Consider the following 15,007-nt stretch of genomic DNA (forward strand, 5'->3'; position numbering starts at 1 on the left):
TCTTTCTGGTAACTCTGACCCCTCCAAGCAGTGTTGGCTCTTCACGCCTCTGGTCAACGTACGCAGGTGGTTGCGTGGCTCTGCCTGGCGCCAGTGCCGTGCCAGTCTCTCCTCTCACCGCTGTGGAGCGATAGGTCTGACTTGGCTGGCAGGGGCCAGTCAGTGCCTGTGCCCCCCTCCACTGCCTGGCTCTTGAGGAGAGCTGGGCTGCGCTTACCTTGCGGAAGGGCGTTTGGTTGCCTGCACTACGAGCCATTGCTGGCTGTCATCTCATCGCTGGGGGGGGGACTCCCCTTAAGGCCGGGCAGGGGGAGCCTTGGGAGCAAACAGCCACCAGCAGGCTGCTTCTCTAACAGTGACCACCCTGCCCCGTGCACCAGAAACCAGGCCTGGCGCGAGAGTCCTGCTGCCAACCGCTGCCTCCTTCCCCTTTAGCTGCCCGTGCTGCCGCCATGGCTTCCCAAGCCAGTGTCCACCTCCCGTGCCCTCCGGCTGGGGGTGCTGTAGCCGCAGCTGGTGCCAGGGCAGTGCACTGACCGTGCTGAGCGCTGGCTAGAGCCAAGGACTGTCTGTGCCCTTAGCCAGCCTCTTCAGAAAGCCAGAGCGAAGCCTCCAGCCGGGGCTCTGCCTGGAACAGGTCAGTCTGGCCAGAGTGCGCCCCGGGCTATGCAGCCAGATGCGCCCCATCGGTACCACGGGGCAGCCCTGACCTCCCCCCGGGCTTGCTGTTCCTTGGGTTTCCTTCTCTCTGGGCCTGGGGCCCCAGGAAACTGCTATCCAGCCACACACTCTCTCCTCCCCCCCCCCCCCCCTGCCGCTCTCTCCTGGCCACCCCCACCTGCTGTCCAGCCGGTCTCTCCTGGGCACCCGTCACCCCCACCCTGTCCAGCGAGGGACGTGGCAGGGGGAAAAGCAGCTCTCCGGGGACTCACTTCCCCTCGGCTAACTAACCTGTCCTGGGGCTGAGGGTGGCTGGTGCTTGCTGGCCCCCTGGGACTGGGGTTTTCACCTATCTCCTTGGGTCTCCGGTCTGTGCTCGGCTCCCCAGGGGAGGATCCCGCTGACTTTTACTCTGTTCCTGCTGTTTTCTGCTCTTAGAGCAAATGTGGAGCCCTGCCCCCTCCCCCCAGTGCTGGCGGAGGGGCACCAGCTCTCTTGACAGCTGCAACAGGAGCAGCACCGCTGTGAGCCCCAGATTAACCCATCCCCTGGGGCGTGCCCCCCTCTGCCTTTAACGGTCGTCCCGCCTTCCTCCGGCCGTGTTCTCAGCACTGCAGGCCCCACGCAGCCAGCGGCTGAGCTCCCCGCAGGGCCATCAATCATACTGGGGGGCCGCGTCCCCCTCCAACACATCTAGCTGCTGCAGGCCCTTCCCCCCACGCCAACTGGGCCGCCCCCCAGCTGCGTTCGGTAGAACAGTCTGCGACGGCTGGGCCTGGGCCTGGGCCTGGGCCTGGCCCTTGGCAGCGCCTTCCCCTTTCTGGGCTAGGTGAGACCTCAGCATCCGCCGGGCCAGCCCTCAGGCCTGCACATGACCTGCTGCCCTTGGGTGTGCATGGGGGGCAGGGCTAGCCTGGCCCCCATAAGGGGGGGGTTCTCTGGCTCCTCCCCCCCCATTCTGAGAATGGTCCCTGTGGCATTAGCCTCATGGCAGCAAGGGGCAGCTCTGTTCTGGGCAGGCCCCCGGGTAATGGGGCTGGGTGAGTGGCCCCGTAAGCCCCTTCCTGGGGGCCAGGAGCTGTGGGCGAAAGCAGCCTCTTGTGCCGTTGCTCCCTCCTCAGGCCTCCCCTTCTCGTGTTCCTCCCGCTGCGGGCACCGGCCAGGGCCCGGGAGCGTGAGGAATGCCCTGGCCTGGAGCCCAGCGTTTGGAAATAGGAGCCCGGGGGCTGGGAAGAGAGCAGGACAGTCTGTATCTCCTCACTGGGCTCACCACCCCTGGCAGGACACGCTGCACCCGGGCCCTGCCCCGCCCTGGAGTACAGCGCCACTCGCCCACTGGCATCTCACCCAGCCCTGCTCCCCGCTCCTCTCAATGGGCAACAGCCCCCACTAATGCTGGGGAGGGGGGTGCATGCCCCATCTTGCCCTCAGTACCACAGGGGACAGGAGCCCCACAGGGCTGCAGGGGGCTTTCCTGCGTCTCAACCACTGCCCTGCCATTTCATGGGGTTTGGCAGAGCGGGGGAAGCCCCCACCCCTATTCCCCACCTGCGCCCAGGGGCCCATTTCTAAGATCTGCTAAAGGTGGAGCTGAAGGGAGGCCCCTGGGGTTGGCAGATCAATCCACCTTTCCTTGCCCCTTGGCGGGCTGGGCACGGCTGGGGGCCCTGCACACTGCAAGGGGAAGGGACAAGACGTGGGGCAGCCTTGTGCAGCGCCTCCAAGCCCATGTGGAATAACCCGTGACAGGCCGGGACCCTACCTCGCAGCCTGAGCTCTGGGCAGAGGAAGGGCCTGAGCCGGAGGAAGGGAGGCAGGCGGGTGGCACAGAGCCAAGGAGGCTGTATCACGGAGTGTGGGGGGACACAAGGCCCTGCACCCCCAGCTTCACCATGACTCTCAGCCAGCCAGTAAAGCAGAAGGTTTATTTAGACGACAGGAGCACAGTCCAAGGCAGGTCTTGAAGGCACAGACAACAGGCTTCCCCCCATTAGGTCCATCTTGGGGGTCCCAGGGCACCTAGCCCCCTTGGGAGGTCAGAGCCCCGTCTGCCTCCCAGCCATGTCCCCAGCCAGCTCTGAACTCTCTCTCCAGCCTTTGTTCAGTTCCCCGGGTGAAGGTGTCACCTGGCCTCTAACCCCTTCCTGGGTTCTCACGTTACATGCTCAGGTATTCTCCGTCGGCCCGTCTCCCACCCCCCAGTGCAGACCATCCTAGCCACACTCCCCTGTCAGCATTCACAGACCCCAGTAAGAACAGTCCCAGTTCGTCACAGGCTGTAACTGCAGGGGCAGTTTGGGGGCTTCGCTCACCGTCCCCCAAGAGAGCCCCGTCGGTTAGCTTACCCAGCCCACCCCATGGCACCCGGCTGCCCTGCCCATGCACCTACAGCCCTGAGTGGGGCCCCGGCTCCAGCCCTGACCTCTGTGCAGGGAGACAGGAGGGAGCCCGGCCTTTCCTCTGGGCCGAGGCGTGGCCACAGCCCTGGCATCCTCCCTGGAATCCCGGCCGCCCGGAGAGCTGGGTGCCAGCTCCTGCCTGGGGCCCGCCATTCCCCTGCTCTGGGGGCGGGGTGGGCTGGGTGCCAGGGGACGGACGGGCGAGGTGGGGGCCGGGCTCCTGTGCACCGGCTCTGGCCTGGGGGCGATGCTGCCCCTGCAGGTTCCCATGAAAATGCCCAGGGCAGCGTCAGCCGGAAAATGGGCAGAGGAGGGGGGAGCTGCCTGCGCCCCATCGCAGCCTGGAGCTGCAGTGCCCTCTGCTGACCAGCCCTGCTCCGGGCCAGACTCCATCCCCGGCTGCAGCCCCTCGTCCTCAGCTGGGGCCAGGGGCTGCGGCCGCCTTGGCAGCAGGACGGAGCTAGGCCAGGCCCGAGGGTGAGGGGCTGTTGGCCTGGCACGTAGGGATCAGGCCCTTGCACGCTGCCGAGCGCTCGCTAGGTGGCAGGAGTGGTGCAGCCTGTTAAAAGCAGGGCCTTGCCTTGGCGCCCCTGCCCACCCTGGGGCTGGGCTGGGCAAAGGGGCCTGGGGCGCAGAGCTGCCCCACACCCAGTGGGGCCAGCTTCCTGGGCAGGGGCACGGGGAGCTGCCCTGAGGGGCTCACAGCCCAGCCAAGCGCGGGGGCCAGATCACAGCGGGAGCACAAAGGCTGCAGGGCAGGAATGGGGTGAAAACGGCCCCCAGGAGAGCTGGGCGGCCGGGACCCAGGCCCAGTGCAGACGGGGTGGGGGGGAGGGAGGAGATGGGACAGAGAAGCTCCGGGAGGCCGGCTCCCTGGAGCAGGGGAGTCCTTGCTCGCTTGGATTCTTAAATCTCGGTGGGGCTGGAGGGCCTCATGCTGCCTGCCCCCTTGGAGCATCGGCCTCCCTCCTGGCAGAGCGGGCAGCATCCAATCAGCTGGTGGCCCCCATGGGGCGGGAGCAGGGGGCAGGGCTCCCACAGGCAGGCACTGCCTGGGGGCAGCTGCAGCGCCGAGGGGCTATTGGTGCCAGGTGGAGCCCCCCAGAGCGGGTCAGAGCTGCTGTGCTTGGCCGCAGCCCCCCCCAGGAAGCGCTGCAGGGGCACTGGCCAGTCACCAAGGGCATGTGGCCATGAGAGCGTTGTGGGCACTGCCCCCGGGCAGGCTGCCCTGCCTTGGGGGAGGGGTGTTGGGGGCACATTGGGTGCGTGGGCTGCATGGCCCTGGCATGGGGGGGGGGCTGCCCAGCAGGCACTGGGTACTAGCAGGACTTGCTGACCTGGGCTGTGCAGGGCTACGCAGGCTGAGATGGGGGCGCCCCTGGCGCTGCCATGTGCATGTCCTGAGGGACACCTGGCATTTCCTGGGTGCATCCCGGGGGAAGGGGGTGAACCAATGCCCGCCTGGCAGAGCAGCAAACCCTGTTGAGCTCCCCTGTGCCCGGCAGCACCGTACTGGCCAGGTGCGAGCGCGAGGCATCGAAGACGCTGGGCTGTCATGGCCCGGGCAGGGAGCCGGGTGCTTGACACGCCAGGCTAGGAGCTGCATGGCTCAGCCCCCCCACCCCTCCGCGGGCACTAGGGGCTAAGAGTCACTTGCCACCTGCTCTGCCATCGCTCCGGGGAGCTCGTCACAGCCGGGAACGCAGCACCTGCCCTACGCACCGCGACGTCGCCTGGCGGGGCTGAGCCCACCCGGGCCGGCCGGAACTGCAGCTCCAATGGGGCCGGGGAGCCCCTGCAACCTGCTCCCTTCAAAACCAGCGACTGTGAGGCCACTGGGGCCTGGGACACCTGCTCCCCCCACCCACCCCAACGGCTCGCAGGGAGCCCAGGCTCCTGTCTGCCAGGGAGAGGCAGGCAATGGGCCCTGTTGGGGTGTCTCTGGGCAGCCTCCCTTAGCCATTGCTGGCTGCAGCACAGCCCCTGGGCATGAAAGCTAGGCTCTGTGCCTGTCTGGGGGAGAGTGTGGGGCCCGTGTGGGGCACGAGGCCCTTGGGAACCCCCTGGGGGGGAGCCAACATTTTTATAGATAGAAACTTGAATCCTTTATTTAAAAAAAAAACGAAGCAACAACGTGGCAAGCGGCAGCACCCGGCAGCCCGTTCCCTCCTGGGCTAGCCCTGCAGGGTAGCCGCAATGCCCAGCACCGGGCGTGACTGCGGCTTGGAGCACCGGGCCCCGGCTGCTGTCCCCTCTGCTGGGCCAGGCACCTGCTGGCAGGAGCTCCCGGCTTGGGGCCCCCCCTCGAGTCCCTGCCTGGCGGCCAGACGCGACGGTGTGAACACAGGCAGCACGGGGACTGCTCCCGTTTACCCTGCAATCGGCACCTGGACCCTCAGCGAAATCAGGTGGCACTGTCAGCTCCTGGTGCTAGCCGCCCCTTGCCCTCACCGGGGCTCTCCCCGTGCTCCGCACGTTGGCACAGAACAGCGCGTCCGTGCAGCCCAGCCCTCCACCTCCCCCAGCCCAAATGGGCCAGTAACTAAGTTGCTAATTAAGAAACCAGAGGCAAAGCTTGGGTAAGCTGCCCGGGGGCGGCAGGGCCAGGCAGTGGGGCCCTTCCATGCCCCACAACAGGGTGGGGGGGCATCCTTGTGCCACGGGACCAGCCCCCAAATGGAGCTTCCCGGGTTCAGTGCTGAAGCAGCCTCTGGCCCGCTGGGCCCTGTGCTCCCGCTGGCAGCTGCTGCGGATTTCGGTTTGAATGTGGGGCTGTGGGGTGACCCCCAGGGCTTTTCCATGGGGTTTGTCTCCTGTAGAGGTCACAGGGGCTCGGTCTCTTCCTGCAGCCGCCACCTCGTCCAGCTGTGCGGGGCAGCGATCCCCCAACCAGCTCCTGCTGGTAACGGGTGCTCCTGTCCCCCATCACGGATGCTGGGGGGCTCCCCTCCCCCACAGTGACCCACCCTATCCCGTCTGGCAGGCTCCGTCCTCCCCTGCAGCGCTATGTACACAGGAGCCGTGGCTGCGGGGCCCAGGCGCCCGTCTGGCTCCCCCAGGACCGAGGCAAAGCTGCGCCTGCTCCCAGGGGCCCGTCCCTCTCGCATCCAGGGGCCCCGACTCCGGGGCAGGCTCAGAAACGCGCCTGGCAGGCCTGTGGCGAGTCTGGCGTACTGCTCTCCAAGGCAGCAGGCAAAGGGGATGCGAGCGGTCGGCTCAGAACACCAGCTCCTGGGCGATCTCCTGCAGGGCTGGGAACGGCTTCCGCGCCCCAGCCAGCTCCGTCTCCCGCACCTCCAAGCCCCCCAGCTGGCGGCAGGGGCAGGGCATCGTGTAAGAGGCCACCAGCACCAGCTCCTCGTCCTCCTCGGGGCCACTGCTGCCCTCCCTCGCCGGGGCCTGCTCCGACTCAGCCCGCACTGGGGACGCCAGCTCCAGCGCCGGGGCCGGGGCTGGGGCCAGCCAGGGGTGCTGCAGGCACTGCTCGGCCTTGGCCCGCTTCCTGCAGGCAGGAGGGAGGGGATTAGTGCTCTCAGCCCAGGAGTCCTCAGCCCTACCCCTGCGACTGCCCCCCTCCCGCATGGCCGCCCCCGAGAGTCCAGCCTTCCTCCCGCCCCACGCTCGCATCAGGGCGACACCCTGGCAGCCAGCGAAGCTGCGACACGTGCGAGGCCGGCTCCAAGGCCGATCTCCCCAGGCGCAGGGAGTGCGTGCTTGGCGGGAGGCTCTGGCCCGGGTGCCACGTGCCCCTGAGGCTGGCGTGACAAGGCCAGGGGGCAGCGGCGGGTACCTGGGGTTCTTGACGAGCAGGGAGCGGATGAAGTCGATGGCCTGGTCCGAGATGCCCTGGAAGACGTCGGGCGGGAACTGCACGTTCACCTGCGAGATGTTCAGGAAGGTCTCCTGCTTGGTGTCGCCCAGGAACGGCGACTCGCCCGTCAGCATGACGTAGGTCAGCACCCCGACGCTCCTGGAGAGAGCCCCTGGGGTCAGAGCCAGCGGGGAGCCCAGTGGGCCAGGGCCTGGCTCCCATCGGCGCTAGCCTCCTGCTCTGTGGGTGACGGGAGGAGGAGCAGCCCCCGCGGCCAAGGTCAAACCCATGAGACTCCAGGCCCCTCCCCAGGCTGAGCCAGGCCCCTGTGGCCAAGGAGGCCCGAGGACCCCCCCTTTGCCCTCGCTCCTCTTCCGGACGCTGGCAGGTTCACAACCATGGGCTGAGACTCCTTCCCAGAGCCGGGGAGGGCCTGGGGGGGCTGATGGGAGGCATGGAGGGGACATAGCCCTGTACCCCCCCTCAGCGGGTCACAACTGCAGTACTGATCATGCCACAAGCGGGCACTGCACCCACACTGTGGGCTCCCCGGCCTCTCCTCCAGCTGGGTGAGGGGCCGAGGACGCTGGGGGCAGGGCAGAGCGGTTTCTGGGGGGAGTGTATCGGCAGGGGCAGGGGAGATTTGCCCTGGCTCCCAGGATGCCCCGTGCCAGGACAAGCAGGAACTCAGCCCCGCGGATGACGCACTGCGAGCAAACGCTGCAGCTACCTGGTGACCTGCGGCGGGAAAATACCCCCCCCCCCCCGCACCAGCCCCCCGTGTGCCGTTACCCTGCCCCCACCCCACAGGAGAAAGGACAGACCCCGCCCCGCCCTGACGCGTGTCCCTAGGACCCCAGAGACCTACCACATGTCGGTGGCCGTGCTGATGGGCTCATAGCTCAGGACCTCGGGAGCTGCAAAGGGAAACGTAGGGGAGTTACGGACCCTGCCGCTGGTGCCAGGCTGTGCCAGCGACTCCGCCCCCGGGCGAGGAGGGCGCCCAGGCCGGCAGCGGGAGTGGGGGGCGCTGGAGGGGGCAGCACTGCGCAGCGAGCTCAGCACAGGGCTGAACGGGCTCGGGGGGGTGGCGAGACCCATGCCCAGTCCCCATCTCTGCTGGAGCGAGGTGCCAGGGCCCTTGGGCACATGGCTCAGAACCCAGGCGCTCGGGGCAGATTCACCCCTGTGGATTCACGACCAATGTCTGCAGCCCAACAAGGATGTGTCAGCTCGTCCCTCCCCCCCCGCCTGCCCCCACCCGTCCCCGGTCTCTGCTGCCCACCGCAGTGCCACTTACCCACGTACTCCGGCGTGCCCAGAATCTCGCGCACCTCCCGCATGGCGTCCACCCGGCGTGACAGCCCGAAGTCCACGATGCGGATGTCGCCCAGGGGGCTGCTGCTGGTCAGGAGGATGTTCTGGGGCTGCAGGGCAGGGGCAGGGTGTGAGCCGAGAGGGCCGGGACCCTGGTGCCGGGACAAGGCAGGGCTGGCGCTCCGTTCCCCCTGCAGGGATGGGAGGTGGGAGGGACCCCACTACCACGGAGACAAGGGGGGGTTCCAGGAGCCCTGGGGGAACCAGCCCTTTCCAAGCTTGTGTCCACCCGTCCCGCCCTCCCAAGAGACTCTGCTCCCAGTGGGGGGAGGCCCCCAGTAACCGCCCGGCCCCACCGGTACCTTCAGGTCCAGGTGGACGACGTTGTGCTGGTGCAGGTAGGCGACGCCGCGCAGGATCTGCCGCACCAGCCGGATCACGTCCTGCTCGGTGAAGGCCTCGTCCTGCTCCGCCACGCACTGCTGGAAGATCTCTCCGCCGGCCGCGCTGAAGGGGGGGGTGGCAGGTGAGGGGGGGACGGAGCCTTGCTGGCAAATGCCTCCCCCAGCTACCAGCACCTACTAACAACCCCCCCCCCCCAGCACACGCTAACCCCCAGCACATGCTAACAACCTCCCTCCCCAGCACACGCTAACACCCCAGCACCAGCACACGGTAACCCCCAGCACACGCTAACACCCCAGCACCAGCACACGCTAACCCCCCTTTCTCCAGTGCAGACATAGCTCTGCCACCTGATTCCCAGCCTCCCCCCCACCCCGGTGCTAATCCCTAGACCCCGCTCCCCTCCAGCGCCGGGAATCGAACCCAGGCGTCCTGACTGTCTGCTCATTTCACAAATGGCCGGCGGGCGGGGACTCCTCGGGGAAGGGCTCCACCCTCAGTCCCTGCGTCAGCACAGCCACCCTGGGGCCCCGTACCCCGGCCTCCTCCTGCCGGGATCCCAGGAGACAGCTCTTGGCAGGTCGCTCTCCTGGCCCAGAACAGCGGTGCCAGCACCCAGCCTGTTCCTCGCTGGTTATGTAACCGCAGCCCCAGCGCCCAGAGGGCAGGGCCGTGCACCCAGCTTGGCAAGGCCCTGCCTGTCTCAGCCCCGGCTCCAGGCCCAGCCCTGGCAGGGGGCGCAGGGCGCACAGCACCAGCCCGTGGAGCTGCTCACGCCCATGGGGCTGACCCCGAGGTGCCCCCAAGCAGCCAGGATGCTGCATGTCCCTGGGCGCCAGCCGGGCTGGTTCCAGGCCAGGGGTGTCTGCGCAGCTCTGCGCCCTCCGGCCTCTGCCAGCGATTAACCAGAAGCCACAGGGGCCGCCAGGGGCTGGCCTGCAGGAGCTGGGAGAGCCAGAAATCTCTCTGGGGAGCCTGCGCCCACGGGACCAGCGAGGGTGGGAAGGGTCGGATACAGCTTCAGAGCAGGGCCGAACCCAGGTGCCCCCGTGGGACGGGTGGGTCTTTGTCCATCTCCGGCGCTGCCATCCCAGGAGCCTCATCCCAGACTTCCGCTTTGGAGATCACAATGTATAGGAACCACAGAGAGCAGGTGGGCTGGGCATGGCCCTGAGGGAGGGGCTGTAGCAGGCTATCGGGGGCTCCGGGAAGGTGCCTGGGACGCAGGGCTCTGTTCTGGAGACGGCGAGGTAATGCTGAGGGGACTGGCCGAAGGGAGCCCAAGTGGGATGAATGCAGCCTTGGTTTTGTTTGGAGATTTGTTACCCTGGAAGGGGACTGAATTGTGAATGAGGCAGCTGGAGGAGTGAGCCCGAGAGACAGGGAGTATCTGCAGTGCCACGCTCAGCCATGCCCTGTGGCTCCCACCTCAAGCCGGGAAGGGAGGGGGCAGATGGTGGTTTCCTGGGCTGCAGGGGGCTGGCTCCCTAGTGCCCTGGCTTCGGGCGCTCGGTTGCACCTGAGCAGAGCAACGTGGTAGCAGGTGGCACAGGCCGGTAGGGTGGGTTCTGCGACTGCAGGAACTGGGGCAATTCCCAATGTGGGCCAGGCCACTGAGGGTCACTCCAGGCTGATCTGCTCCCCAAATCTGGGGGGACTCGCTAGGTGACATCAGAGGCAGCAAGGCCCAGTGGTGAGGGCCCTGGTCTGGGTGTCTGAACACCTGGGTTCTACTCCTGACTTGCTGTGGGACCTTGGGCCTGTCCCTTCCCCTCTGGTCCTCTCCCACCCTTGTCTTGTGTTGCGGAGTGTGGGGGAGTCAGGGCCCTGCACCCCTCTTCCTGAGATTCACTGCGACTCTCAACCAGCCGGTAAAGCAGAAGGTTTATTTAAGGACAGGAACACAGTCTCAAGCAGAGCGTGTAGGTACGACCAGACCCCCTCAATTAGGTCCCTCTGGGAGGTTCAGGGAGCTTAGACCCCAGCTTGGGGTTCCCTGCGTTGCACCACCCAGCCCCAACCGAAACTAAACTCCCAGCCCCTCCCGCTGCTCCTCTCCTTTGTTCAGTCTCCCGGGCAGAAGGTGTTAATTCTCCCCACCCCCGTTCCTGGCTCAGCTCAGGTTACAGCTCAGGTAGCTTCCTTCAAGGGAAGTCCCACATCCCCACTGCAACCCCCCTGCAACATTCCCAGGTCAAATCTGCCCCACTCCCTGCTCCGTCACACCTTGTCTATTCAGCTTGTAAACTGTGGGGCAGGGACTGTGCTAGGCGCTGCACATGCACACCGTGGGGCCCTGATCTCGGCTGGGGCTTGTCAGCCCCGCTGTACGAGCGGAGGGAGCGTGCTGACGGGCAGGTTCGCATTGCTCACCTCATGCTGTGGTTACAGAGAGACCAGATCACAGCCCCATTCTGGGAGCAAAAAACACGCGCGCGAAACCACCAGCAGTTTCTGGGAACTCGACGCTGAGCTAGGGTCGCGTTTCAGAGACAGCCACCCACGCACCTTTCCCCGGGGCCACCCAGCGCGCTGGCTGGGGAGCAGAATCCATCTGCCTTTCTAAGGGACCCAAGACCCAGCGAGGCGCTTTCAGAAAAAACCCAGAGCGGCTGCGAGCTTCTGTTTCCACCCACATGCCCAGCGGGGAGGGGTGCGTTTGCCAGGAAGGCCCAGGTCTCGTGGGGTCCCCCAGCTGCCTGGTCAGGTGCCTGCTGCTAGCACCTCATCAAGAGCTGTGCCATTACTGGGGTTTATACTGGCACAAGGGGCCCCGGGTAGCATCCACGCCGAACGTGCTCGTTCCCCAGATGCCCAGCCTGCCTCACGTGCCCATGGCACCGTGCTGGCAACAGCCAGCGCCAGCCCAGCCCCTCCTGCTTGTCCCAGGGCCAGCGAGGGGGGATTCAGGAACAGCCATGATGGGTCCCAGCACCTCTGGGTCACCAGTTCCGACCCGGCCTGAGTGAGGAACACGCCCAGGCCTCAGTCCGTCCAGTCCCTACAGCGACATGAAGGCCGAGCTCCCACTCCTCCCTGGGGGGTGCTCCCCAGGCAGGCTGGGCTGGCGCCCCTCCACACGCTGCCCCACCCCATCAGCCTTTGGAGGGCAGAGAGTGGGACCGTCCAGAGGCCCTGCCAGTAGCAAGGGCTCCTTTCCCACTGCAGTGGGGCAGCTGGGCTCCTAGAACCAGCCCTCCCCTGCCAACAGCACAGGGTCCCCCTTGCTCCGTTCCACCCCATGGTCAGCCCCACGGTCCCCTCAGCCCTGCGGTGTGCGCAGGGGGGTCCCTGTGGCGTCACTTCTCCCTCCTGCCGCTGCCGTCCCGGCACCACCTGAGTCTCTTTCCTGGTAAACGAGCCTGGCCTGGTTCGTGCAAAGGCCCCAGACAGGAAGCCGCGCTCTCTGGGGACCCAGCTGGGGCCCTGTGGTGGAGCCGTGTGGGCAGGATGTGGCCCCGAGATCAGCAGCTGCCCGGAAAGGGAGATGAGAAACGGGGCTGAGGCTGTTTCTCAGACACGCTCTGGTTCAGTCACTTCCTGCTCCGCTCAGCCCCAGCCGAGGCAGCAGGTTTCAAGTGCAGGCGCCGGGCAGGGCAGGGAGCCGGTGCCTGACGCAGGTACCCCCGTTCCGCGCTCTATGGACAGGCTGTTCTAGGGCCCTGGAAACCACTTTCTAGGCCACAGGAGACTGCTGGGCCCTGATCAGAAACGCCCCCCCGCAGCCCCAAGGAGAATCACAGAATATCAGGGCTGGAAGGGACCTTAGGAGGTATCTAGTCCAACCCCCTGCTCAAGGCAGGACCAACCCCAACTAAATCATCCCAGCCAGGGCTTTGTCAAGCCGGGCCTTAAAAACCTCTAAGGATGGAGATTCCACCACCTCCCTAGGGAACCCATTCCAGTGCTTCACCACCCTCCGAGCGACAAAGTTTTTCCGAATATCCAACCTGGACCTCCCCCACTGCAACTTGAGACCGTGCCCTGCTCTGTAGAGGGTCCTGCCCCCGCCGACCCCACTGGCAGAACCAGGGAAGGGGCCCAGCCTGCAGCCTTCACACCGCAGAGCAAGGGGCGTGTATGGAAGGGCTGGGGCCGAGAGCAGCCGAGGGGTGAGGCAGTGTGGGGACCCCCCGAGGAGCGAGGGGGCCCCGTTTGCCCAGGCTCATGGCGGCGAGAACCCCTGAGCTGAGCCGCCGCCCGGCACTCACCACTCCAGCACCAGCACGATCTCGGCGGGCGTCTCGTAGACCTCGTGCAGATCCACCACGTGGGGGCTGCGGGCGGCCAGCTCCAGCACGGCGATCTCGTTGATGATGTCGAGCCGACAGTCCTCACCCTTGCGCCGCTTCCGCAGGAACTTGGCTGCGAACTCCCGGCCCGTGGCCTTCTCCAGGCACTTCTTCACCACCGCGAACTTGCCCCTGTGGAGAGGAGCCATCAGGGAACTGAGCAGGGGCTGGCCCCGGCCCCTCCATCATCACACCCCCTCCCCATGCAGCACGGCCCCCCTGCCCGCCCTCCCTCCCTTCCCGTCTCTTCGCAGCCACCCCCAGAGGCCCAGCCCCCCATGAACCCCTGAGCTGTGAGAGTCACAAGGTGCAGCTTCCGCGACTCCAGAGCCGGTACCCCCATTATCCACAGCACGTTCAGGAACAGGCCCCCTGCTCCCTGGCCTGTCCCCAGTCCCCCTGCCAGGGGAGTGCCCTGCTGATTTGCACCCGGGGCAGGGAGTCACCAAGCAGGGGCAGGGGCAGCTCCCACCCTGCAGGCAGAAGGGTCACGCGGGGCAGGGAGGAGCCAGGATCCTAGGATCTCGCCCTGTAAACAGAGACGTTCCCTGCTGCCGTTTCCAGGAACCCCTCGCCTAATGGGAACCATGTGGCCCGGGCCCCAGGCTCAGATCTTGAGCAAGCGGCAGCTGGGGGCACCCCAGAACCCCAGCACACAGCGCCGCAACCACAGCCCCGAGGGGGGCGGGCACAGGCCCACTTGCGCTGCGCCCGCCAAGCCCCTGGAGTGCCTGGGGCAGCAGCCAGCAGGCGCTCGGAGATGTGCCAGCGCTTCCCCCACAGGCTGCTTTGTGCCACACATGTGGGTCCCGACCAACACACACGGCTCCAGCCGCATCCAGACAGCAGCCGCCCCTCTTGTGAGCCAGAGCCCCCGGGATCGCAGCCACCTCCACCTCACCCCGACCCCCCAGCTCTGGCTCCAGCCACCCCTTGGCTGCAAGAGAGAGACGGGGCTTTACCCCCTCCTGGCACAGAGCGGCCCCCAGCGTGCAGCCCTTCACCCCTGCCAGCCTGCCCCACGCTGGGCCAGGCCGTGCCGTGCATCAGCCAGCGCCCGGCCTGAGCTTTCAGCACACCCTGTCTCCCGCCCTGGTCTCGCATCGTTGGCCCCGAAGAAAAGCTGGACCAAGCCGGAGCAAATTGCTCCCAATTAGCAGGAGCCACCCAGGGAACCAGCCCTTGTCCCGCCCCACCGGGGCGTCAATCAGCGTCACAGGCCAGGCCACCGAGCCAGTCCCGACCTGTCGCACGCAGTCTCTGGGCCCTGTCCCAGCAAGGCCCTTTTAGGGAGTTGGCCCAGCAGCCAGGCAGCCCATCCCCTGCCTACGGGCTCCAGGGACAAGGGCCTGGGTGAGGCTAGCGAGAGATGACAGGCCCCTCGCCCGGCGGCTCCCGTTTGTACCATTGGATAGAACTGGAGAGCTGGCTCCCCACGAGCCAGTCATAGCCCAGCCCCAAGCCGCTCGGCTGCTCTCAGGGCGACCTCTGGCGACAGCTGCTTGGCCCCAGAAAGTTTGGAAATGGCCCCGGCTCAGAACTTCGTGCCCAAAACCGAGAGATTCCAACAGCTTCTGGGTGGCTGCTTGTAAACAGGCAGGAAGGGAATTTGCAAAACTGAGAGACGACAACGCTGGCTGGAAGATTCCCCCCACAACCCCTCAGTCCTGCCCGCACCCCCCTGCCAACGCCCCTCAGTCCTGCCCGCAGCCCCCTGCTAGCACCCCTCAGTCCTGCCCGCAGCCCCCTGCCAGCCCAGCCCTAGACTCCCCACCCCCGGCTCTGCCAGGGCCCCTCAGTCCTGCCCGCAGCCCCCTGCCAACACCCCTCAGTCCTGCCCACAGCCCCCTGCCAGCCCTGGACTCCCCACCCCCAGCTCTGCCAGGGCCCCTCAATCCTGACCCTCAGCCCCATGCCAGCCCAGCCCTGGACTCCCCACCCCCGGCTCTGCCAGGGCCCCTCAGTCCTGCCCGCAGCCCCCTGCCAGCCCAGCCCTGGTGTCCTTTTCTCACACACCCCAGCTCAGTCTCCGCTGGGAGCCCACAACCTGCCCCGTGTCCCAGGGCTCTCAGGGGAACACTGGGGCAGGGGCGAGGCTAATGCACTGTTCAGCTGGCCCCAGC

At 66.8% G+C, this 15,007-nt stretch overlaps 1 protein-coding gene across 1 annotated transcript; it reads right to left on the bottom strand.

Annotated features, from left to right (window-relative positions):
- Positions 1-5,145: 5,145 nt before the first annotated feature.
- LOC117869375 (serine/threonine-protein kinase 17A-like) lies at positions 5,146-13,016 on the bottom strand (the record flags this gene model as incomplete). The annotated part of the gene is given in 6 exon segments (XM_034756188.1): positions 5,146-6,561; positions 6,850-7,029; positions 7,739-7,787; positions 8,171-8,297; positions 8,550-8,694; positions 12,804-13,016. Coding segments are annotated over 6 exon segments (1,000 nt in total), but the record flags the coding sequence as incomplete, so codon positions are not given.
- Positions 13,017-15,007: the final 1,991 nt, after the last annotated feature.

The sequence above is a fragment of the Trachemys scripta genome, chromosome 23, assembly GCF_013100865.1.
Source record: "Trachemys scripta elegans isolate TJP31775 chromosome 23, CAS_Tse_1.0, whole genome shotgun sequence".
NCBI classification, from domain to species: domain Eukaryota; kingdom Metazoa; phylum Chordata; order Testudines; family Emydidae; genus Trachemys; species Trachemys scripta.